The 27,172-nt window shown below is 32.2% G+C and overlaps 2 protein-coding genes and 1 long non-coding RNA gene across 7 annotated transcripts in view; 2 read left to right on the forward strand and 1 right to left on the reverse strand.

Moving 5' to 3' along the window:
* LOC105340035 (BLOC-1-related complex subunit 5) overlaps positions 1 to 27,172 on the forward strand; it is a 122,547-nt gene that overhangs the window by 16,301 nt on the left and 79,074 nt on the right. The window lies entirely within an intron of this gene.
* On the reverse strand, positions 371 to 24,003 carry LOC117686623 (acetylcholine receptor subunit beta). 5 transcript variants are annotated; one of them, XM_066071220.1, is made up of 10 exons: positions 23,924 to 24,003; positions 22,399 to 22,486; positions 20,990 to 21,092; positions 19,571 to 19,673; positions 15,248 to 15,421; positions 2,113 to 2,249; positions 1,966 to 2,010; positions 1,663 to 1,769; positions 994 to 1,523; positions 371 to 881 (listed from the first exon to the last, which is right to left on the reverse strand). In XM_066071220.1, the coding sequence occupies exons 5-10, from the start codon at positions 15,252 to 15,254 to the stop codon at positions 490 to 492; spliced, it is 1,218 nt and encodes a 405-aa protein (XP_065927292.1). In that variant the 5' UTR covers positions 15,255 to 15,421; positions 19,571 to 19,673; positions 20,990 to 21,092; positions 22,399 to 22,486; positions 23,924 to 24,003; the 3' UTR covers positions 371 to 489. The 5 variants fall into 5 exon arrangements, with proteins under 5 accessions (XP_065927292.1, XP_065927291.1, XP_065927290.1 ...); XM_066071219.1 differs by lacking the exon at positions 15,248 to 15,421; XM_066071216.1 differs by lacking the exons at positions 371 to 881; positions 994 to 1,523; positions 1,663 to 1,769; positions 1,966 to 2,010; positions 2,113 to 2,249 and adding exons at positions 10,753 to 11,988; positions 12,216 to 12,353; positions 12,470 to 12,648 and having other exon boundaries at positions 13,026 to 15,421.
* On the forward strand, positions 22,319 to 25,384 carry LOC136271349 (uncharacterized). Its single transcript, XR_010709283.1, has 3 exons — positions 22,319 to 22,470; positions 23,883 to 23,964; positions 24,234 to 25,384. It is a non-coding gene; the product is annotated as an uncharacterized lncRNA (long non-coding RNA).

Below are 27,172 nucleotides of genomic sequence, written 5' to 3' on the forward strand. Positions count from 1 at the left end.
TAAACTAACGTAGTGAAATAGTTGCTGTATTCGTAAGGGTAAATTGCTTTCAACGTTATCCAGACTGGTAAGTCCCGGTAATTTGTCAGCAAAAAGTACCTTCCTTTGAAAGCAAAAATCGGATTTTTTTCTCGAATTCTATTGAATACTAACAAATAGAGCGTTAATTATTTGAACAAATAACGATGAAACATGTGTTCAAGGTCTTCAGAGTAAGTCTGCTAGAAAACCACGTAATACCGTCCAATTCAAGACTGACACTGTCAGATCTTTTAAGGATATTTAGTAAAAGTCAAAATTACCATTTTAAATTTGTTATTTTATTATATTCAACATGATTGTCTCAGAATCACATAATATTAAATCAGGCCGACGCATTCAAATTTGACTGAAATCTCACGGTAAGAAAAACATTTAATATGACGTTTTATACAAATACTGCACACATTTAATTTAGCGGTACCGGAAAGTGACAGTGACCAGGGTGCACTATAGAAAAAAATACTCAAACATTTTGCACATGCAAAAAAAATTGTCTTTAATGTTACAGGAAATACATGAACTATTTGTTGTCACTAAAACAGCAAATGCGATGGAAACCATGAGTAAAGAAGACAAGAAGCAAAGTACATTAAAAATCTTTAGTCCATATCGTTTCAGAAGATCACCAACAAATCTAAACTTTCTAAAAGAACAGTTTTTAGATGTTGTAGTTTCTCCAATCAGTCCCATGTCGCAATGTTTTTCGAGTTTGTAGCTGAAAGGTTCAATCCTAGTCTCACTAGTGCTAGTGTTTGTCTTTTTGGCGATAATGAAAGAATGGACAATCGTGTGGATTACCATGACTGCACTGCCAACGATGGAAAACAAATAATATTTGCCTGAAAATAAATAAAGCACGGGCGAGTTAAAAAATAGCGGTATAATTAATCAAATCATGCAATCATTGTATATCCTCTTGGATTAAAAAAAAAAAGTCATTCATTATCTTACCTAACATCGGAACTGCATTGGAGTTTGTCGGGATCACGTCTCCAACTTGTACCAGAAAGACCACAAAGGCCAGGAAGACTGTCATTCCACACGACAGCTTCTCTCCCTGATCATGGGGAATAAGGAACGCAAAGATAGTCAAACAGTTCAGCAGGACAGAGGGCCCAAGCATTGTGAACGAATAATACAGAGGTTTCCTGTACAAACAAAACTTGATGAAGGCTAACGGGGCATATTGATAGGCCACGGTGTTGAATCCGGTGATGGTCCAGATAGGATGGTCTAGGGTCAGCGGACCGCCAGATACGGATCGGATAGGGTCGTCTGAAAACACGAGCCGTACTTCTGAAGCGGAGTAGACTTTGAGCGCGAATAGTATCATGCAGTTCTGGGTGTCGAAAGGAAAGTCGGTGGGGTCCATAGAGCAGAAGACCGAAAGCTCCCCGGCATGGATGATAGTCACGTGACCAGTGTGGTCAATTCTTGCCAAGTCTTTCTGTACACCAGAAGCGAGAAAATCAGAACCAATTCTGAAACCACAAAGATTCACCGTATATTGTTTTTTTTAAACTAAAATTTTTCCCATTTGATAATTATCGTTTTGATATACGTAATACATTCAACAAAACGTCTTCAAATGAGACCTTAAAGCGTTTAAGCATTACTTACTTGTTGCCGAGGTAGATATCTGGCGTCCAGATATCCTGTCCAGACACAACAATGGAGGACACATTGTATTGGTCGGGGTCCCACGACAGCAGATCGTCTTTCCATTTCTGTAAAAAAAAAAGGCTTCTGCAATACCAACTGAACTATATGTTTATTTTTATCAAAGTAGATATTTTAGAGGTAGAATTTATTTGGCGGAAAAGAATTTTCTAGAGGTGGTCAATCAACTGTTTATCCAGACATATGTTTAAGATTAACTATCAGTACTATTTTTTTTATTTGAGTCGTGTATAAAGTACTCACCAGTTCTAACGAGCCCAAAAGAGTGAACTTTCCATCAATTTCATCCTGAAAAAATGACATGCAGAATGTTTCTTTAAATTAATCCCGAATCTCTACATTGTTACTCAATTATACAATTTTCTTAACGATGAAAATTTATTTATTTACCAGGCCTGCTACGTTTCCTGTTGTCCATGTCAGAGAGATGATTACAGGCTGGGAGGATGTACGGGGTAAGACACGGGGGTGGTGCCTGGAAGGGTCAAATAGCTGACTACGGAGCGAGTATTCATTGGCCAGCACACCTACAGGACAGATGTAGAAGTGATTGATTTAAGGTAGCGTAGATTTTATGGATCTTAATTAATCATTTTTACCAAAATTTAAATATGTTTCATTGAAAATTTAAATGATTGAATGGATTTGAGGAATATTTTCGTTTTGATTAGTACAGACCTTCAGAAAAATTGTTGCAGGGTTCAATAGCTCTAGTTACTCTATACTTTTGACATAAGATTAAACAAATACATGACTGGGTAAAGAATGAATAAAACAAATGCGTAAGAAAAAAAATTGTTAGAGAAGTATAACCTAAGTAAAAAAGAAACTAAGTAGAAGTTCGATATTTTTGTTGTTAATTTTTTTTATTTAATTATTTGCTTATTATTAAATATACGAATAGGTAAAAAAGAAATTCTAAAAATCCTAGGTAACATATCTTATAGGAATATTCTTTAAATTCTAACATTTATTTAAAATTCAAGTGATAACGAGCCTTAAAGCACCACGTGGCTACTTCATCAACTAAAAATCCCCCTTTTTTGTTAAATATATATATATATATACTATTTGCAATAGTAAAATTTTACAGTAAAGACATAACTTACAAGTATATTTCAGAATTTTGAGCACCGCTACCAGTCGTATGATTCCTCCCATCTTTATCAACACGTGTTGTGCAGAACGGAGTAATTGACAATGATTGTGGGACAGTGAGAAGTCAGCTTTTATAACTGAAGCATTGATCTGGTTATCTAACCAATTTTCATTCATTTAAAACCTCATTGTTAGATTTGATCACTCCCGAACGTATGTGATCATCTCACAGTACCCAAAGAATAATTCTTTATTACTTAAATCATTGATTTGGTCACATAACCAATTTTCACTCATTTAAAGCCACTTCAGCATCGAACAAATATTGTTTATCAACCACTCTTTGTTATATTAATCACGGCAATGTTACTAGAAGAAGCATAAAAAATCAATTTAAGTACACGAGGTTAAATAATGTCATATTATATAGTTTGTAATTAACAGTTAACAGTGAATCGGAAGGAATTACATATTGTTTTGCCTAAAATGGTAAATTTATATCTTTTTTAGCAATGCATTCAATATACTTTTATTATTAAATATAAAGTCTGAAATTTTCAAGTAAAGAAGCTCGCTAGTGAAAATATTAAAATTTATACATGAAACTTAATATAAAAAGACAGCGGAAATTAAATCTACAGGATTGGTTCTCAAAAAATGATGTATGGATTCAGCTATTTTTCAAAATAAAGAAAAACGGTTTGAAAGTATATTTATTTAGCATCTGATTTTTCAAGCTAAACCGTCAATTTTGAACATTTCGATCCATTAGACAATTATCATGTTTACTAAAAACCTAGTTTGATCGAACTACAAAATCCCAGGGATCAAGAAGTATGAGGGTTGTCCGATATGTGACGTGTATTGTACGATGTCTCAAAAGCATTCGGGCCTTGCAATTTTGGAAAAGGGAAAAAAAGGTCACATGAGGCGAGACCTGAAGGGTACAGTGGCTGTGACAATACGGTATCCTTCTCTGACTTCAAAGTTGCTTCACAAACTCAGATGTATGTGATGGAGCATTTTCATGAAGTAGACGAACAAGCCTAATTCCTGACGCAGGGTTTCTACGAAATCATGCAAAGCGTTATCGCGCTCTGCCACAATACAATTGCATTTCGCACAGCCCTCGTACATGATGGTGTGAATAATAATATTGATATAGTTCTATTAAGTATCATTAATGTCATTTCAGTTTTTTGGAAAGATTAAGAAATCAGTAAATACGATAGAATATAAAAGACGGCATTAGCGCACATTTAATCTAATTCACATTCTGTGGTATATATACTGAAAATAAAATTGAAGAAGGAAACTTAAAAAAAAAGAAATTAGAAAAGTTATTTTGAGGAAGTGAATACATCAATTAAGCATCTCATTTGTCTATTTGCTTAGTTGTATGACTATATTGTGGGAACAGTTACGAAACTCCATTAGTAAAGTCTACATTAGTTATGTCTACAACCGCTGCAGTGTGTTATTTGTTCCAATAATCAGACCATTTTTTGTTTTGAAATAAGCGCAAATTTTACAAGTTATGAAACCAGATATTTTGAGAAGTGTTTTAATTTCAAAAAGTTTTGCCATTGTAAATCTTTTGTCTGAGATTTGCTTGAAAATTGATTAGGGGCGTTAATGGCCGATTGTTATTGACCAAAATACATTACACGCAGAATTTCACGTGTATTTCCATGTGACTTTCGTGGCAATTTTAGGTTGTATATCTGTAGCAAATGTCAAATTCTGTGTTTCTATTATAATCTATCTAAGGGCAATGAAAAGTGCCTACAGGTTTATGAAATTCAAGATATAAGTTCTTTCAATGGTGCTTCATAACTATAGCTCTGTTAAAAAGGGTGTACAGGGGCTTTAATTTTTGGTAAACACAATCAAATATCATGTTTTTACTTTTCTTATTTTTCTATTATAATCTATCTAAGGGCAATGAAAAGTGCCTACAGGTTTATGAAATTCAAGATATAAGTTCTTTCAATGGTGCTTCATAACTATAGCTCTGTTAAAAAGGGTGTACAGGGGCTTTAATTTTTGGTAAACACAATCAAATATCATGTTTTTACTTCTCAATTCCCATGAAAAATGAGTATATAAGTAACAAATCTTGGATGTTTGTCTATTTCTCACTAATGAAATATATATCAAAAATGCATACAGCCTCACCAAAATAAGCATCAAACAAGTTATTAAACTCCCCTTTAAAATGATGTCAAATTGAATAAAGGGATCGGGATTACTTTTTACATGATTTAATATAGCGTGTCAAGAAACTGTTTCAGTTGCTAAATAATTCCTTTATAGCTGTAAAGTACGGGAAAAGGATTTAGCTAATCAATTATGACGTCATTACGGTAATATTACCACAAAGACACTCTGAAATCATTTCCTAGATCTTGACCTTAAGGTCAAGATCTAGGAAATGAAAGGTGCCTCAAGGTTTATGAAATTCAAGATAATATGTAAACGGTGTGACCGTTGGACCGAGCGCAGATTTAACACTTTTGTACAATAAAATCTGTTTAAAACGCACACAGTAGGATCCGCCTGCATGGTTGCCTACTCGAATCATTCGTCAAAGCTAAACTAAACGTCGCGTGCTCAGTCTACATTATGACGTCATATTTCAGACGTAAAACGTTCAAGTTTTGTCTTCGGAAATAGCCGAAGAGAGTTACGTGATTCCGATTTTTTTTCAAATTAAATATTTTATCAAGTATCTAAAGGATCAGTTCCTTGACGTACGTTAATGTTTTTATTTTCCATCTGATAATTTGATAAGACATAGAACTTGTCGTGTTTTTTGATTGAAGCACTATTGAAACTTATCTGGTGTCCTCTTTTATTTCTCTTAACTTAGATTACCTTTTATTGAAACACTAAAAAATTTTCATCGAGTTTAGGGACAATACACATCGATAAGTAGCAGTCAATCAATGATCGAACTAACTGTTTACAAACAAAATGGCTGCCAATATGGCGGCGCCCAGGGCTGGAAGAAATATTTTTTGGCCTTTAAGTACCATGATTCAACTTTCATTTTTCACTGATTTTCTTATATATACGTGTTACCATTAATCCTCGCTTCGCGAGGCGGGCTTCGCCCGCCTCTCGCTGAGCTCGGTATAAACTCTTTAATGATGCTTAATAACAATATCTTTGTTTCATAGGGTGAACTGGGGCTTAAATTTTTGGTACACACAATGAAATATCATGTTTTAAACAATCATTTTCTATGAAATATGAAGGATAAAAGTAACAAATATCAGAGTTTTGTCCAATTTTGACTAATGAAATTTATCTAGAATGCCCACAGTCTCTCCATCTCCGGCATTATACAAGCTCTTGACCTCCTCTTTAAAATGATGTCAAAAAGAATAAAGGTGCCGGGATAAGTTTTACCGTGATTAAATATAGAATGTCAAAATATTGTTTGATTCTCTACATAATTCTTTTAAAGCCGTAAAATACGGGGAAATAATTCATCAAATCAATTATGACGTCACAATGGTTCTAGTACCAAAAAGTCTGGAATCATTTACTAGATCTTGACCTTAAGAGTGTCAAGAAGTCCAACAGTGGATATGACCGGCCAATTTCTCACAATTTAAGATTCAAAATTGGCAAGTACCAAGCATTCCTTGTAAAAACAATAAAACTGTGTACCTTTATCGTTTTACAATGAACATGTTTAAGCAAAATATACAACTCCATCATTGTCATCGAGCAAATGAATTTTACATTTTATTGTTGGTGGTAATATGTAATTATATGGCAGTCTATAACATGGGAATGACATATTTAACAAAAAGAAAAACAATACCTCTATGATTTTTATTTATTACATATATTTATCTTGATAAAAGGAGCAGCATGTGTACCCCACACGTGCATACCAAATGAAATTTATTTAACAAAATTCTATATTATCCACAAGAGAGGCAACTCTTCGTTTCTTATCACAATCATTGTATTTGATAAATAAGAGTAGTTATATAATTAACCTTAACGTTAAAAAAAAAACCCTGTTATTAATGTGATTGTGAGAATTACTTACTCTTGTCTGAAAAGTATCAAACAAATAAAAACATAAATTATTTGATAAAATATTCTAAAGGCAATTATTCTATTTAAAAACATCTCATGAAAGTACATGGTTACATGGTAAAATGTAGTTTATATAATTATTGATTGGATAAAAGTAAATCATAGTAAAAATCCACTGTTTAAATTGTATATACTGAAACAATTTCATCATATGAAACAATAAAAGCATTTTAAAGTAAATTTTACAGTCGATTAAAAAAAAAAAATTTTTAATGTAATAGCAAATCTTAAACAAGTTAAGGCCTACATATCAATACCTGCACATACAATCATTTAAAATTGGCTTACTATTAATGATCAATATGTATTCAGTGATTTCTCTGACTAATGAGCTGATATGTGAAAAAAAATATTGATCTTATTTGCAATATAGACGTCTTATTAAGTTTAACATCTAAATAATTGGAGATAAATACTTCTTAAGCTTCATTTCATCAAGTGACACTTCATAAAGTTAATGAGATGAAACGATGGTTTATTCTCTAGTACTCATTCAGAAACACCCTGACCGTTACAATTTATTTGTGAAGTGAATTAAAGTGCAGCTGGTTTAAGGTCAAATTACGCCTTACGACATGATTTGTTTATACATTAAGGTTCAGAGTTCCCACCTGATATGTTCCATACTTCTTACAATTTTTTACTTTTTCACAGCAAACAATTTTTAGGTCAAGTTGATCTTAATAATTATCGATCAAAGACATGTCAGATGTAGTTTACTTAACTGTTTTCATAATAAATTCTTAATTCTTTATGGTTTATAATCATACAACAGAAGAACGTTTATATTAAACGTTTATTTATGATCGTTTTCTATAGTCATTTAATGGTATTCTATATCTAATTTGCATAAAGATCATTTCCGCATATTGCAAATTCAATTCCATTATTTGTTGAAATATATGGTATTTACAAGTAAAAACCTTTTATTTGCTTTAACTCAGCACATGATATTCTATATATACTCTTTTATTTTAACCATATATATTTAGTATTGCATATCTCATTTGCCCAGTTTGTAATGAAAGTAAAATCGCTCTCAGAATAAATTATTTAAATATTTACACGACTTTCGAATACCTTAAAAGCGATTAAGGCGTCATTTTATCAAGGGTCTGTATTTGATTGCATTTCCTCGTATTTGATTCTAATCTTTATCATATCCTTTTAACCCAACACGTGCTGCATTTGAAATACGAAGACTGAGCAAAGAGGGGGAGAAAATAATGAAGTGGTTTTGAAATACATTGTGGCATTTTCAAGTCAATCTTAGAGCTAGGTAAAAAAAATGATGCATAACGATTGAAAAAAAATCCAATTTTTGGGTCTTCCCAGATAGCATGACTTTGTTAGGCCAACATAGTCCTATTGCACTCTCCGACGTCACGTTGTGTCAAAGGTCAATCGGGGATAAATTTTACATCCGGGTTCTCCCGCTCTAGTAAACAGTGGAAAATACGCTAGGCTTATCAAGAAGTATAATAAGAAATACTCAATAAATCAATGTCAACGGTATACTTATGTTTGAATATATTGTATTGGTAAGTTTTAAGTGTGCGGATTACGATCATAACAAAATCTACTTGAGTTTCATTCAAGAATATTCTTAATTTAAATCTTTATCATGCTGCTGACAAAATACCGTATCCATCTGATTACATAATCCGAGATCAACAACCTATTTTTTAACAGCTCACAAGAAACGCTTTTCTACTGAATTAAATTACCAATGTATCTTCTAATATATATAATAATATAATAAAAAAACTATCGCAATTTAAATTATGATTATAATCAGAAATGCCAGCCTGTCTTTTCTGTGAAAAGGAGGGGGCGTAATTAACAAAAAATATCAGAGATTACCCAAGTTCTTTAAAATACAGTATATTAATCAAGGTAAGAATTTAGACTGTTATTACTGATTCTCATTTGTTTGCAGAGTATTAGAGCTTATGGTGGTAAGAAACCCATTATAACAGTTTTCAGTTTTCTATTCTTTTTTTGTGTGGAAGTTTTCTTTGAACAGTTTGTTGTTTGTGAAAATTTGTTGACAAATATGCCGGGAAGACATTGTTGTGTCAATGGTTGCTACAATGGTGACAACAAGTTAAAAAAATGGAGATCACAATTATGTGTAATACATTCCTGTAATTTTGGAACTGGGAGATGTACATGTGATCCTCCCTTCAAATTATTAACATTTCCCACAGAATCCCAAGACAAATACGCCAGAAATATCTGGATTAGAAACATAAACCGCCAAAGTCAAAGTGGAGAACTTTGGCTTCCAAATAACGATTCCAGAATATGTTCTAATCATTTTGTGGATCTTGGACCTACCCCAAAGAATCCTTACCCAACACTGCATATGGGACACATGGACAGAGTTGTTGTTGGGAGGCAGCCACCAAAGGACAGATGTTTAGAAATTCCTACTAAGAAAAGGAAATCTACATCCAATGACTGTCACAGTGATTCTGATGTGACAAACAATGTTAAAAGTCATTTGATTGACCATGATTATTTGGAATACTGTGATACATGTTTGTACAAGGAAGAAGAGATAAGAAAGTTTAAAGATCAAATAAGAAGTCTCACTTTAGAGTTAAATGATCTTAAAAAGAAAACTTCAGTCAATGTTCAAAATCAGCTCAAATCGCGTGACATGTTGAGTTTGTTGGTCAATGATAGGAAAGTTAAATTCTATACAGGAATCCCTACCAAGTCTGCTTTTAATGCAGTCTACAATGCAATACAACCATCTCTTAAAAATGTTAGATATTGGAAGGGCCCATCCTATCATTGCACTACTCTTAAACATAAAAAATTTCAGAAAAATAGGGCTTGTAGAAAATTAAATCCAAAGGAGGAAATGCTTCTTACATTCATGAAAATCAGACTTGGTCTTTTAGATGAGGATCTTGCTGACAGATTTCAGATATCTCTATCATATGTGTCAAGAATTTTCACAACATGGGTGAAATTGTTGAAAAGGTATCTGAGCTGTTTAGTATTCAATGCTCAAAAAGATGTAGTCAGACATAACCTACCCCCTTCTTTCAGAACTACCAAATACTCACAAGTAAGGCACATTATTGATTGTTCGGAGGTATTTATAGAAAAACCCCAAAATTTAGTGTACCAAAACCAGTGTTGGAGCGATTACAAACATCATCACACTGCAAAATTTTTATTAAGCATAAACCCATCAGGTATGATAAACTTTGTTTCAGAATGCTGGGGTGGGAGGACCAGTGATAAGCATATCACACTTCACTCGGGGTTTATGGATCTTATAGAGCCTTTTGATTGTATTATGGCCGACAAAGGTTTTAGTAATCTATTGCAAGATTTCACCCTTCTTCATGCTACTCTATTGACCCCCCCCCCCCTAGGCAAACATGGGGTCAGTCAAATGCCAGCTAATGATGTTAGGAAAACAAAAGAAATAGCTAATAGAAGGATTTTTGTAGAGCAGGCTATTAGAAGAATGAAGTACTTTCGCATATTGAAGTTTGAAATTCCCCTTACATTGTGCCAACACCTTGATGATATTGTAAGAATAGTTAGTGGGGTGTGTAACATGTATCCACCTCTTCCAAAGTACTGAGAAAACTTACAATAGCTTTTGCCCGAGTAGTCTATCCCTATATTGTCTGGTACTAATAACTCTTCTGAGTATATTTCGTTTTGGCATTTTGTTATAACATGTTATGAAATGCATTTAATATTCGAAGAGAATGTAAATTAAATTAATATATGAAATAAAATGAAAAGAAAATGTAAACAATTTATTATTTTCAAAGTCATGCAATGAAATATAGTACATACAATGAACATACTATGAATATCAATGGTAACAATTAGAATATATATGATGTACATAAAATGTACATGTACATATATAAGTACCGGGTTTATTTGCTTCAGATCATTTATTGAGAGAAGCTTAAGAAGAAGATTGAATGCATTTTTTACAATGCCATGATGTCAAACTTTTGACATACTTGTCAGTTATTCCAACACAATGAAAATGATACCAAAGTTTGCACACATCACAATATATGCTACGCTCTTTAAGCTTGGTCACTTCATTCATAACAACCATATTACATTCAGGACAAAAATATGTCTCCCCATCTACATGTACCTTGTTGTCAATTTCCATTGGCTCTGGTGTATGAACATTTAAACTTTCTTGGGTCAAAAGATGTTGCAAAGACCTAGAATGAATCTCTGGTAAAACAAATGAATGATAGAAAAATTCAAGGTTGGATGACATTTCTGAATAAAAATGCTGGTCAAATACAATATTTTCATAAAATGGTCCATTGCATGTATATATGTACAGTATACACCATTTTCGCTTTGTAAGTTCAATCTGGCCCTGAATTTGACCATAATATGCCCCGTGTTTCAATGTAAGTGATTCAGTGTTTTGTAAACAACTTGGCAAATTACATTTGCAAAAAGAAAAACATGTAGAACATTTTGGAATGAGAGGACATTTAAATTCTACTAAACCCTCACCACAGCAAGAACATGATACCAATAAATCGGGGGAAGCTGCTAAATAGGGGTGATCAACATCTAAAAATATACCACATTCATGAAATGATACATCTTTGTGTTTTTTTCTGTACATTTTCATAAACTCAATTTTAGCAATGGGTTCCATTTCTCGTCCATACTTTAAAGACATCACATTCGGATAAACATGTTTATATCCCATTATACGTGAGAGCAAAGGCTTTATGTCACAGTGTGCAGCGTTTCTCTTATAACTTTCCACTTTTGTATGGACAGCATAGAAATTCGATGCCGTAATCCGTCCTTTTCTCATCTCTGTCCAATTGGGGTTGGATGATTGACCCATGGTGAGGTTGTTAATGGCTTGAACCTCAGTCTCTGTGACATGTTCTACATTGTTTGTAACCATATTGTCAATATAATAGTTTGAAACATCAAAAGCCATAACATCAGCTGTTTCTTTCTGATTCACTGGTACAGGTAACTGTGTGGTATCCTGGTCATCAGTAGTGTGCATTCCTATCATAAAATGAAGAACATTAATCAACAGAAGACCCAAGAACAATATATTTCATTAGTGATAAATAACAGAAGTTTTCTCTAGTACAAGTATCTTTTTTTATTTCTTTAGACCTTTTTATCTAATTTAAAATCATTCTAAGTTCCAGTTGCCCTCTATTTGTTAGATTATGAATCAAGAAATATAAAATAATTATACATGTAATAAAATTCCTAATTTAATATACCTTTGAATACACAAGCATTTGGAATTGCATCCTTCAGAGAGGCCAAAAGAGTTTTCTGAATGCAGGCCTCGGTGTCAATGTTTGCTTCAGGCATTACATCATAGTCAGCCTTACTCTTTCCAACAAGTGGTCTGGTCACTAAATATAAATACGTAAAACATGATAGTCATACAATAACTTCACTTGAAAAATTCATGCACCATATGTAGCATAATAGAATATACATGTATATATATAAATATATATATACCTACCAGATTTACCATGTCTTGACTTTTTGAAATTCATGCTCTTTATTTGGGCAGGCTGGAGTTTCTTTTCAGATGGTTTTACCCATATGCATGTGCCTGAGGTGCAAGATGTAAGGCCTAATTTGTTTGCAGATTCAATGCGGAAAAGTAGACCTGCCACATGGTTGCAAGTTTGTCCCAACCTGAAATTGTTGAAAATATGAGAGTAACATTCAGTATATTAAGTCTTTAAACTATTCCATATAATCAGCTATAAACTCTTTAGTTAATAAAGTTTGAATTATTTTTTTTTACAAAAAGTTTCAAAGGAATGCTACAGCTATATATTTGAGACATATAAGTTTTTTTTAATATGTTCTGGTGTCTCATAATAATAATATCGATAAATAATATACTAGTATCTCGGATATAATGGAACCCACATAAGAAGAGAGTAAATTATAATTCAGATGTAAATACAAGTAATTTCAAGTTGAAATTATCACTATAGTATAAAGATCTCTTTAAAGAATTTGACTAAAAAGGATTTAATTACTAGTATATAATTATTTATACTAACCCTGAGGTGCAGGAGCAGTAGGCACTTAAAACATGTCCTGTAGCTTTCTGTAAACAGACCCAGGCACTGTGAGTTGCTGCATTTAAACTCTGTGATGGAGTACATCTGGCACGCAGAAAACAGTAGGAAGATGAAGTAGATATTGGATGATAAAATACCTCCTTCAGCCACTCTGATGTATAGTACTCATATGCTTTACCGATCTTATATTGGTTCAAATGCAGCTGAGCCTTCTCCTCGCTTTCGTATTTCATTAGAAAAGTGGTCACATCGGTAATGAACACTGGTGGCCAATGGGACATTCCTTGTGTTTCGTCCTCCCATTTGTCGAATATTAAGAATGGGTCCGGCAAAATAACATCACCAACTTCAAGTAAATTCTTGTAGCATTCTAACTTAGACTTCTCAATTTCTACAGCTGTAGGTATTATTGGCATGTTAAGTGTATTAGCTGCAAACGCGAGTGCAACAAGTTCTTGTTTATTCCCGCCAATTGACAAACCTCTTTGGCTCAAAAAAGAACGCAACGCCTCGATTTTCCAATGAGAAAAGTCTTCCAAAGAACACCTTTGATCACCAGGATCCATTGTGTATAGAAATATATGTACAAAATATCCAAATCACAAAATGTCAATCGAAAAGAACCGGGTGTTTAACTTCTTGAATAGAACAAGCGTCCATTTTGTTTGTTACGTAGACAAGTTTATCCCCGATTGACCTTTGACATGCATATATAATTAGCTGCCACAAGATGGCGATCCCGAACGTGCAATAGAACTATTGGCTGTAGGTTGTAAGGTTGGCGTTGGCTTGATACAACTAACTTGTGAGTCAATATTAGTTGGGAACACAGCGTTGGGCCAACATTGGGCCAATGTACACTTGACACAACTAACTTGAGAGTCAATGTTAGTTGGGAACGCAACGTTGGGCCAACATTGGGCCAATGTACACTTGACACATCTAAGTTGAGAGTCAATATTAGTTGGGAACACAGCGTTGGGCCAACATTGGGCCAATGTACACTTGACACGTCAATATTAGTTGGGAACACAGCGTTGGGCCAACATTGGGCCAATGTACACTTGACACATCTAAGTTGAGAGTCAATATTAGTTGGGAACACAGCGTTGGGCACACATTGGGCCAATGTACACTTGACACGTCAATATTAGTTGGGAACACAGCGTTGGGCCAACATAGGGCCAATGTACACTTGACACAACTAACTTGAGAGTCAATGTTAGTTGGGAACGCAACGTCGGGCCAACATATTGGGTCAATGTTGTAAATTTACAATCAATGTTACGGTTGAGACATGATATCGGCCTTACAATGATCCAACGTCTGATAATTACATTTTTAATTTTCTGATTAGTTTGTTGGTCGATTACATTTATCAAAACACATATATATATTGAATATTTGTATTTTTTATTTTAAGGGAATATGTTCAAGCTGCCCCCTTCCAGTTTGACGAACTTTCAACTGACTTTGAAATTTGATGTTTTCGAAAACCAGTGTTTTATTTGGATGACTATGAACAGTTGAAGATATAAATGAAGCAAAACAAACAGAAGGGGATGAATTATTACTTTATTCTATTTTGGAGTAACTAAGTTTAAAAAGTGTGGATGTAGATTTACCATGTGAACATATGCTAGCTAAATAACGGACGGCCGTCATTTAATTTCAAGGATTATTTTTATCATGATTTGTGCACTCTGGATTCAAAATAAATCCATCATCTAAATTGCGATATATTGTTGCATTTGTATTGTTGCACCCATATTGGAACAACATTGACCCAACATTGTGCCAGTGTTGGTCATATGTTACATACCTTGGTCCACCGTTGGGCCAGTGTTGGTCAAATATTACGTACGTTTGCCCACTGTTGCGGAAATATCAGATGACAAATGTGACATTGTGCCAACATTATTTACCAACATTGGGCCAATGTAACAGGTATTGTTGGGCCAACGTTGGCCCAACAAAGTCATGCTATCTGGGTTCATGATTTTAACAACAAACTTTGAATATGCTTATTAATGAAACTTTCCCTAAACAGAGATATAACTTTAGTGACGAGTACATTGATCGAACAAAATAATTTGTTAATAAAAATGTCATTCTCAGGTTGATAATTCCAATATCATCTTAACCAAAATACAATATCAGCTATTATGTAGGTAAGAGCAGTATTGCTTATGTGAACTTACTAGGCATGCAATAATACTCGACGCAAATCGGAAGATAATTTTAGTTTTACAAATTTCAAGCTGCATTCAATTTGTTTTCAAATTGTCCTTGTCATCAAACCGCTCTTTGTAGTTCTCTAGATCTTCTCTGGTCTCCACGTTTAATAACTTTTTACTTTCTATCACGTATCCATTCTAAAAAAATAAATACTTTGTGTAAAACCTTTAACAGATTAAAAAGTAATTCAAGTATGGTAAAGAGCAGAAATGAAAATTTTTGAATCGCAGTAAAATTTGCAAGCATTTTAAAATTATTAAAACGACAAAGAGACTTGGATAAATCAGTGAATAATGATAGCGACAAAAGAAATTCAGATGTGGCGAATATCATTTTTATACCTTGTGTATAAAACGTGCCTGATATTTGTCCTTTCCACCCATTTGTTTGTTCAGTCATTCTGTGTTGATTCAATCAGAACGTGCGATCAAAAAACTCACACAGCTCTTGGTAGAGATAGCATTGGGTTACTTAAGGTTACAGCCTAACGATAATGGTAGAGATAGCATTGGGTTACTTAAGGTTACAGCCTAACGATAATGGTAGAGATAGCATTGGGTTATTTAAGGTTACAGCCTAACGATAATGGTAGAGAAAGCATTGGGTTATTTAAGGTTACAGACTAACGATAATGGTAGAGATAGCATTGGGTTTTTTAAGGTTACAGCCTAACGATAATGGTAGAGATAGCATTGGGTTATTTAAGGTTACAGCCTAACGATAATGGTAGAGATAGCATTGGGTTAAAAGTATACACGTCAGTATATGATAACGATTATATAGAACTTTAACAAAATGATTAAATTATTTCCCTATGTGTGTTTGTCTCCCTTAATGCACTGGAACCGAGCTCGGTTAGGATTTGGATATGTTTATAGATTTTAGTAATTAATGTTCCAAGAATCTTAAGAACGATCATTTTGGTTTTAACGATTTTTATGCAGGAAAAAAGGAAGCAATCTGTGTCTTTTCAAATCCGCAGTCGATGTTTTCCTTCCTTAAGGTTACTATGTGATAACAGTAGTCAGTACATTGTGTTTTAAATTGTTTTTTTTCTGACATAATCATTGCGTTAGTCTGTTTTCTAAGTTAGATATATAGTTTAGGTTCCAAGCAGATCGGACACAGACATAACGTAATAACACGTTGATAACGTCTGACTTTATGTTTTGACGCATGGATAATTACTCTAGATTAAAACAAACGCAATTTCTTATTTGTCATAATACGCACTCGAAAACACACACCAGTTGTTAAATTAATCCAGACTTCGACATTTGTATAAAGCAAGGAATAGGAGAAACATTCAATATCTTGAAATTGTAGACAGTTTTTTTAATAGCTGCGGAGTTTACAATAACTGCATTAATAATTCATAGTGGTTGAAATAAAATGTATGACCTAAATTGATAGATTTTTATCTTTTAATTTGAAATATAGAACAAATTTATGTTTACACGAGGACAAACATATAAAACAAAAACGCTTATTTTTCTAAATTTATCATGTTTTGTGCGAAACATGGTTTATTAGACGGAGGCTCTATGAGCCTCCTCTATTGCTACCGGTCAGCTCACATGTGACGTCGATAGTGGATTTGACGGACACCACCTAGCGGCAAAAATTGCAATATTCGTTTGGGATTCATATTTTAATATCATTATTGAAATAAATATCTTATGTGCAATTACAGTAAATAGAACTATACATATTGCGATAAATAGACATAATTTCTCTCGAAAATTTTAGTCCATATGTCAAATTCCAAGTAAGTATGAATATGCATGAGTTTAAGAATAGCAATGGTGTGAAATCGTTTAGTGGTTATTTATACTTTTGATACAGCTTCCTGTCCGTGACGTCAAACAATGAGGATTCCTCAAGAACCATCTTGTGTTGACCGAAATATTGAATAATAATGAGATTCAATGGATAAACACGGTGTGGTTCTTAGTCTGTATCGTATATTACTTGCGAATTATCAATTAATCTCCTGCGGAGATATATCTTTCTATGTAAAGCTACACTCCCGCCCCCCGGCATCGATCCTTCAACAGGTTGAACTACTGCAATGTGAACTTGAGTATTCCCCCAATTAAGTACCGTGATCTTAGCATGGCACATTTTAGTTTCGTTTTACTTGGCATGCATACTAAACCTACTATAAGGATAGTGAAACAAATAAATTAAACATCCAGATTACACCCTTTAACGCAACCCCCCCCCCTCCCCCACACATTCAGTTTGTGCATAGGTAGAGTACCCAGGCCACATGCTGTGAAGCTTGATTAATCCTGCATTGTCTGGCCAGCGCTGTCGATTTCAAAGTAAGTTGGGAAGTCAGTGTGTTTTTGCAAGCTGATAAGAGAGTTTCGCGTGAAAAAGGTGTAAAAACATTTGACAGAATGTACATATTTTCTTTCAAAAGTGAAGTACGGGGTATTACAAGATCTACTGCGGTATATTATTTTAAATTAAGCTTTAAAGAGATGTTACAGAGAACTCTCCTCATCTTGGATATTTCCCTTTTGAAACATAGTTAGATAAAAGAATAGAAGTCGTGCATATACTGAAAGACTGAATCTTTTTACAGCCAAAAAAAGCTCGCAATTGCGTGTTAAATATTTTTCCGAAATTCTAAATTTATATCTCTAAAATTTTGTTTACACCACAAGTAAAATCTGTATAAATTCGTAATACTTTCATCCCTTGCAGAAAGTCACGATGAAATGTTTACAGTTGATGCGCAAAGCTGTTGATCAAAAGGCTTAGCTAGCAATATTTACTTTTTGGACCGCCTGAAATGATTAAATCAACGGTAATTTTGAGCAAAATTGGGCAAAATGAGTTGTAGCGTCTCTTATATATAAATATATCATCTCCATAACCTTTTGAAACGCTTAGAAATATATTTGATCACTCTCTACAATCGAATCGTACATTCTGAAAAAAAAAGAACAACAAATATGCGAGATTGAGATCATGCATGTATTACCTACATGTAACATTAGGGGGTTTTTAAGCATGGACGATTTTTTTCATATGAAAAAGTTCACTGTTCAAAAGTTTTTATTGATTATATAGCATAAATTTTAGTATATATTGTGAATCATTAGGTATAGTACTAAGTAACAGAATACTTTTTTGTTTGTAATTTGTTTTTGCATATTCCATAAAAGAGCATGAATATGTTAGCAAAGTAGTTTCTGTCCTGTAGTATTTAGTAATGCAAACTCTTAATTGATACTCTAAACGCAACATGATTCATATGATGTTTTCCTAGAATTCTTAAAATTGTCGGAAAAGCCCGAAAATTCATATTATGAAAATATGCGTTATTCAATTACGGATAAGAAACAACTTGGCATGCGAAATTACATATCGTTGATTTTAAGATAAACATCAATCGATGAAATCAACTCCAGTCGGTACTTCGGTACTTGGAATTATTAGATTAATCTCCTCCGCAATGATGCCTCCGTCTCTCAGTACTTTCAGTACTTTGATGTGTTGTAAGTTTATTATGCTTTTTTCGAAAATAAATGTGTTCCTTTGTCTTTGTAGCAGGACGTTCAACGCTTTTAAACGTAGTGGAGAAAAATTACCAGAGGCGAAATCATAACAAGACAAATGTAACAAAAAACTCAAACGCAACCTTAGAACTTAAAATCTGTAAGGTAGCGAAGGGTCTATTCTAACTTCTGTTTCAGCGTTAGTTCGATTAATTACCCCGATATTTTGTGCATGTGTTATAAATTGACATGAATTCGTTTATTTTTTCCACGCGTTTTCAGCTATATGTGAATAATATTATTTTGTGTTTTGTATAACGTTAAAATGATGTTAAGATTGACAAAAAAAAAATGAAATAAATGAGCAGGAACCTCGTTTTAGTTTTTTTATTTACCAGTTTCTTCTATAATTCTGGGATTACAACTGTGTCTGTGTAACGTGCAACTCGATTCCGAAAACAAATATTTCTGAAATGTACCTCCGTTTTTCATTTAAAATAGTTTATTGATTCCCACAATTACTATGCACCGGAGGCCTTACTGATTGGCAGAGAATACCATATTAATAATGTCAATGTAGGCGTGGTTTGCATCTTGATTGGCAGTTCTTACGATCTGTTTATGGGCGGGATGATAAAGCCCAAGCTATATATAACCCTAGAGATCAATATGGCTCTTTGTTGCATAACCATTTCTATGCACTTGAATTACGTGTGTATTTTCCTTGATTAAGCTTCTCTTTAATTTAATGGTTCAACAAAAACGGACACTTACGGTTCTTTTCACTCATTTTTAGAATCGTGCTTCAATTTCTTTATCGTCTGTTCTTTTTGCATGTCGAACAAGGTAAGAACTTTGTTTTCCACATTTAAAAAATCTAAACAAATAGGATTTTATATGAACATTGTAGAGAGATGATGTTGGAATGTTTGATGCTTTTTTTATTTACATTTACATATTCGTTAAAAAGATTCAAATAATCAATATGTCAAATAAAGGCAACGGTTTTGTTAATCCTTTCTAAAAATGTGTTAGATATTCCTGTATTTTTTGTGTTGAATTCTATCCCGCGAATTCTCGATGAGTATTTTCACTCACAAATTTAAATGAAGCTTTAAAGGTTTTTTGACACCTGAAACCTGACCGACCATTAACCACAATCTTATCAAAGATCTTCTCATAAACTACTTGATCCACTCTGATACCATTAACTAGATATATTAACAAACGAGAAACTCGTTTAAGATACACATATTTTCAGATAAGTGTATGCTTATATGCAAACAAATTAAAGAAAATTATATTATAAAAGAAGATCTGAATTTAAAAAAAAAAACTAGTCTTTTTGATTGAATGATTATTGAAAAAAAGGTTGTGATTCAATCAAATCACATCCAAAAAATTAACCGGATAGACAAATTTACTAAGCATTGATTGTACAATTTATTAATATTATTTTCATACACAGGCACCATGGCAACTGTTTACTTAAAAATAAAGTGATTATTCGACAACAACACCAAAAAATTGATTATTTTCAAAGACAACCATTCTTTTCTTCAGGTCAAAATAAATGATATGAATTAAAATGATACGTACTTATTTATAGTTAGGAAAGGATTATAGATTGGCTTTACCCGGTTAGAGAAAAAATAGAACATAAGAGCCAATAAATTGAAATAATTTTGAATTCAAAAGTGTTCAGTGAATCTTATCACAAATCAAATAAATATAAAAATGATTTGTAGACGTTTTGAATTTTAAAATTTAAGACAAAAGAAGCTAAATACTCAAAAATACTCAAAAATTAGAATTAAAATTATATTATGACTAGACTATTATTTTTGGTACTGGCATAAAAATAGCATATCACATCTTACCTAAATACTATTATTTACAATAATGCTGTATTCTGAAATGTACCTCTGTTTTCAGTTCAAACATGTCTATTGATTCCCACAATTACTATGTACCGTAGGCCTTACTGATTGGCAAAGAATGCCATATCAATAATGTCAACGTAGGCGTGGTTTTCATTCATGGGCGGGATAATAAAGCACAGGATATATATAAACCCTAGAGATCAATATGGCTCTTTGTTGCATAACCATTTCTATGCACTTGAAGTACATGTGTATTTTCCTTGATTAACCTTCTCTTTAATTTAATGGTTAAACGAAAACGGACACTTACGGTTCTTTTCACTCATTTTTAGAATCGTGCTTCAATTTCTTTATTGTCTGCTCCTTTTGCATTCGGACCAAGGTAAGAACTTTGTTTTCCACATTTAAAAAATCTAAACAAATAGGATTTCATGTAAACATAGTAGAAAAAAGATGTTGCAATGTTTGATGCCTTTTTTATTTTCATTTACATATTCTTTAAAAAGATTCAAATATGTCAAATAAAGGCAATGGTTTTGTTAAGTCTTTCTAAAAATGTGTTAAATACCCTGTATTTTTTGTGTTGAATTCTATCCTACGAATTCTCGATGAGTATTTTCACTCACAAATAATAAATAAAGCTTTAAAGGTTTTTTGTCAACTGAAACCTGACCGACCATAAACCACAATCTTATCAAAGATCTTCTCATAAACTACTTGATCCCCTCTGATACCATTAACTAGATATATTAACAAACGAGAGACTCGTTTAAGATATACATATTTTCAGATAAGTGTATGCTAATATGCAAACAAATTAAAGAAAATTATATTATAAAAGAAGATCTGAATTTAAAAAAAAAATAGTACTTTTGTTTCAATGATTATTGAAAAACAATTTGTGATTCAATCAAATCACATCCAAAAAATTAACCGGATAGACAAAATTACTAAGCATTAATTGTACAATTTATTGATATTATTTTCATACACAGGCACCATGGCAACTATTTACTTAAAATTATAGTGTTTTTTCGACAACAACACCAAAAAATTGATTATTTTCAAAGACAACCATTCTTTTCTTCAGGTCAAAATAAATTATATGAATTAAAATGATACATACTTATTTATAGTTAGGAAAGGATTATAGATTGGCTTTACCCGGTTAGAGAAAAAATAGAACATAAGAGCCAATAAATTGAAATAATTTTGACTTCAAAAGTGTTTAGTGAATCTTATCACAAATCAAATAAATATAAAAATGATTTGTAGACGTTTTGAATTTTAAAATTTAAGACAAAAGAAGCTAAATACTCAAAAATACTCAAAAATTAGAATTAAAATTATATTATGACTAGACTATTATTTTTGGTACTGGCATAAATATAGCATATCACATCTTACATAAATGCTATTATTTACAAAAATGCTGTATTCTGAAATGTACCTCTGTTTTCAGTTCAAACATGTCTATTGATTCCCACAATTACAATGTACCGTAGGCCTTACTGATTGGCAAAGAATGCCATATCAATAATGTCAACGTAGGCGTGGTTTTCATTCATGGGCGGGATAATAAAGCACAGGATATATATAAACCTAGAATTTAATATGGCTCTTTGTTGCATAACCATTTCTATGCACTTGAAGTACATGTGTATTTTCCTTGATTAACCTTCTCTTTAATTTAATGGTTAAACGAAAACGGACACTTACGGTTCTTTTCACTCATTTTTAGAATCGTGCTTCAATTTCTTTATCGTCTGCTCCTTTTGCATTCGGACCAAGGTAAGAACTTTGTTTTCTACATTTAAAAAATCTAAACAAATAGGATTTTATATGAACATAGTAGAAAAAAGATGTTGCAATGTTTGATGCCTTTTTTATTTTCATTTACATATTCTTTAAAAAGATTCAAATAATCAAATATGTCAAATAATGGCAATGGTTTTGTTAATCCTTTCTAAAAATGTGTTAAATGTCCCTGTATGTTTGTGTTGAATTCTATCCCGCGAATTCTCGATGAGTATTTTCACTCACAAATTTAAATAAAGCTTTAAAGGTTTTTTGTCACCTGAAATCTGACCGACTATAAACCACAATCTTATCAAAGATCTTCTCATAAACTACTTGATCCCCTCTGATACCATTAACTAGATATATTAACAAACGAGAGACTCGTTGAAGATATACATATTTTCAGATAAGCGCATGCTAATATGCAAACAAATGAAAGAAAATTATATTATAAAAGAAGATCTGAATTTTTGTTTGAATGATTATTGAAAAAAAAGTTGTGATTCAATCAAATCACATCCAAAAAATTAACCGGATACACAAATTTACTAAGCATTAATTGTACAATTTATTGATATTATTTTCATACACAGGCACTATGGCAACTGTTTACTTAAAAATAAAGTGATTATTCGACAACAACACCAAAAAATAAATCATTATCAAAGACAACCATTCTTTTCTTCAGGTCAAAATAAATTATATGAATTAAAATGATATGAACTTATTTATAGGTAGGAAAGGATTATAGTTTGGCTTTACCCTGTTAGAGAAAAAATAAAACATAATAGCCAATAAATTGAAATAATTTTGACTTCAAAAGTGTTCAGTGAATCTTATCACAAATCAAATAAATATAAAAATGATTTGTAGACGTTTTGAATTTTAAAATTTAAGACAAAAGAAGAACATGTATAGTTGATCTTTATTGCAGACTTTTAATTCAGAAATAAATTACGCGGTAGATACCTCTGATCGTAATTTTCTTGATAAAATTATGTTTTTTATAAATAGGTGGAGTGCAGGCCTATTTGAATAAAAATAGGTTTGTCAAAGATACTCTTCACGGGGTATATTCTTTTAGTAATAACAAGTTCAATTCACTCGGAATAATGTTTAATAAACATCAATGTGTCAATACGGGAGATATTTAACAGAACACATTAAATGTAATTCATCGTATTTTTTCATATTCTTTCAATAGTCTACAACAATTTAGGCTTTTGCAAGATAAAAATAAAAGTAAGATAGTCAAATTTGAACCAAGCTTTTTGTTATGAGCATCAATGTAATAATTTATACCCCAGATTACATAAACATTCAGGCTCTTGTTATTTGTACATGTAAACCTTGATCTTAAGCAATGAATATTGTTAATAGTTAAAATTATTACATTTTTCCAGATTAAATAATTTTCAGCATGGACAAGAAACTCAGAATGTACCTTATTGTATGCATTGTTTCATCATTTTCTGTTCTTGTCAGGTAAGAGTGTTGTTTTTTTTTTCTACGATGAAATATCTTTAAAAAAAACTAAATAAATAACAAAACAAATTTGATTTAGTATAAAAGCCATTTACCGTTTTAACAATAAAATATCAAACAATGTTTTTCTTCCAATTGAACAGCATTGCCATTGCTACAATTTAACACAGCTATTAAATGATTTTTTTAGAATACAAATTGTGATTAGAGTGTATTCGAGAAAACGTATGTATTTCAATGCATGCCTTTCATTTTACAAACACTTATAGTTCAAACAGAGTAAGAAGATCTGATGGAAATGGAATAAACATACTTGGAAAAAACGTAAATGTCAATTTGACTTTAGTAACCATATCAACTAACAGAATTGTCAATCCACAAAGAAAAACTGGCACAGTGTCTGACAAACAGAACACTGTTAAACCATTTGATCAACAAAATAATGGAGAAAACAGTACACGGGAGTGGTTACCCTCTGTAGCAGGAATCATTGCAGCCTTGGGAAGTTTCTGTATAACAGGATTTGTATTAAAAATTAATAAATTCAGTAATAAAAGAAGCCACAGTGAATCACCAGAAAATGGAACTTTGATCGTTTGAAATACAACACTAAGTGAAGAGAAATCCCGGTTTCCTATTTCTAAGGATAAAGCTGTGCTATTTTCATCCAGCCAAGCTATGAGACCCGTTCTGTAATAAACTTACTTTAAGTACATGTAATAAACAACACCCAGAACCGACATCTACCGAAATTCGCTTATTTTAATGCTTAACTTATCACCAGGGTTATCAAACGTTTACTTAAAACTAAAAAAGATATTTAATTAAAGTGTTTGTTTTAGAGTGAATTTTATATTAGTTTTTTTTGCACATGTTAATTTTGAAGAAGCTTTAACGCATTGAATTTTATTTATGTGATTATTTAAATCAACATTTTTCATCTACTGTATATGAATCAATGTAAATGAAAGTGAAATTTTCACCATTTTCCTATTAAACTTTGTACAGTCAAACTTCGTTATCTCGAACTAGATGGGGCTGTTAAAAAACTTGGAGATACCCGAGTATTTCCACCCCTAATTTTTTTAGCAAATGTCCCAAGCGTAATGAAAATACAGTTCACGGGGAATTAATAAGTCTAAAATAGCTACCAGACAGTGTGTCGTATTAATTTTACGTTTACATTTTCAAATAACATTGTTTTTCCCTAACTTGTATTGATAAAGTTTGTTAAATGTTAGAAAATAAAATGTGCTTTGCAAATTAGTGACTGTGCTGTGTACATGCTGTTTTCATGATTGTTCCATCAAATATGATATATGTATGTTCCTTTGCTTTTGTGTTTGGCCATTGTTTATACAATTATTTTTCACCGTGTCTTTTATGTTAATGCATTGATATCAGTTTGAATTTAATAAAAATGGATAGTGTTTTTTAACATTGTGTTTGTGTCATGTTTTTTCTTCTTTATTTGTCTCTCTTCGTCAACTGAAAAAAGCAAAATTTAGTTACTAAGCTGAATCAAATTTATTGAACCTAAAATAAAATGTAAAAATTAAAAGGCTGAAGTTAAAAACAGATAAATAAAACACGCGATAAGGTATGACATTCTTTACTTTGCAGCAAGATTCGTTGAACACTGGATTGATATAAGTGAGACCGGTGAAATATGCAACTATGCTTAAATTTGATGCAAGGAGCAACAGTGGACGACGTTAGTCAGCATCTCTATAAGGAAGTGAATGAATGTGCGACTTCGAAAAGTTTTGTTGCAATTAATATCCTATTTTGTATTTAGGCAGTGTTTTATCTACATGGTTATCTAAAAGTCTGGTAACGCATTAGGGAGAACTCTGCGATAGTTTATTCTGACATAAAATGGTCGATAAGGTGCGAGTAGGTGTCAATCTAAAACTTCTCATCTTTAAAAATTAACCGGCACTGGTAGCGTAAAATTATATGTACATGTATTATGCCATTTCTGAAACAGCCAGCATCACCAAAAATGCCCATCGTAGTCTTAGGCTGACGTAATGATGGAAAAAGACAGAATTCTCTGCATCTTCAAAGCTTTATTTAAAACAAATTTATATATATATAGTTGTGTTAGGTTTGCTTACCCTTTTCTACCATAATAAAAGATCAAAGTTTGAACATTTTTACATTAAATTGATTTTTTTGTTATTTTATCAAATTTCTGATCTTTGAATTATGCTTAACCAGAAAATTAGGGAAAAGTAAATCCGTTTTCATGTTTTTGATGCAAGAATCATATATATAAATTATTTGACTAATTAGAAGCGCTGATATCTCTTGAAATTAATAAATATTAAATGATCTACAAAAGGAGGCAGAAAATCAGTTGACAATAACAAATATTTACTTCACTTATAGTTCTCTTTTCAAAACAAAATATCAATACTGACTGAAATGCTTCTGATTCAATATAAAAATTATTAATTCAGACGTTAAACGATATCGTAATGAGCATTAAACATCAATTAAACATTATCCCCACCCTATACCAGAAACAATTATAAATGGTTGCAATATCTAGTTCATCCGTCGAGTACTGATACAATAACTAATATTGAATTACTTTTGTTTCATTTGTTCAAGTAAAACTTGTTCTTGTTTTTTATAATAGTCTTGCTAAATTTTATGAAATGTGATTTTGTTGTGTGATTAAAAAAAGCCAGAGATCAACAACCAAGGACTGGGGTCAGAAGCGAAAGCATGAATTTCATAATTATTTATTTTGCGTTTCTCTTTTACAGATATATGTTCTATTATAATTTTAAATACATCTGTAAGATGTATCGTTCTGAACTATTAAAATGTGAATATGGGAGATTTACTATTAGTAACAGAAGAATGTCAGGCATAATGAATAAATATTATATCAAGAGTACTGCAATAATTATAACTATATTTAATTTTAATGGATCAAAAAGTTAATTTACCGGTAATTAAATTCGGTTGGGCAGTTATGTTCTGTATACATATAAATATTCGTACCCGTTCTATTTTCGTCCCTTTTGCCCTCGTTGCCAGTGTGCGCTGGGCAATTCCAATGTCCAAAATTATCTCATTAACACACGAGAATGTTTAAGCGAATTCAAGACGGGGCAAAACTGTTTGCGTGTATAGAAGGGCAAAAACAACACGGGTCGAAAATAATCCTGTACTGTAAACAACACTAGCAGAG

The sequence above is a fragment of the Magallana gigas genome, chromosome 9, assembly GCF_963853765.1.
Source record: "Magallana gigas chromosome 9, xbMagGiga1.1, whole genome shotgun sequence".
NCBI lineage: Eukaryota > Metazoa > Mollusca > Bivalvia > Ostreida > Ostreidae > Magallana > Magallana gigas.

Excerpts from the sequence above, each read along its gene's own strand:
- LOC117686623 (XM_066071216.1), bottom strand. The coding sequence starts at position 13,612 with ATGGATCCTGGTGATCAAAGGTGTTCTTTGGAAGACTTTTCTCATTGG. Across the intron at positions 12,649-13,025 it reads TACTGCTCCTGCACCTCAGG|GTTGGGACAAACTTGCAACC; the intron begins GTTAGTATAAAT and ends CAACAATTTCAG. Across the intron at positions 11,989-12,215 it reads AAATGCTTGTGTATTCAAAG|GAATGCACACTACTGATGAC; the intron begins GTATATTAAATT and ends ATTTTATGATAG.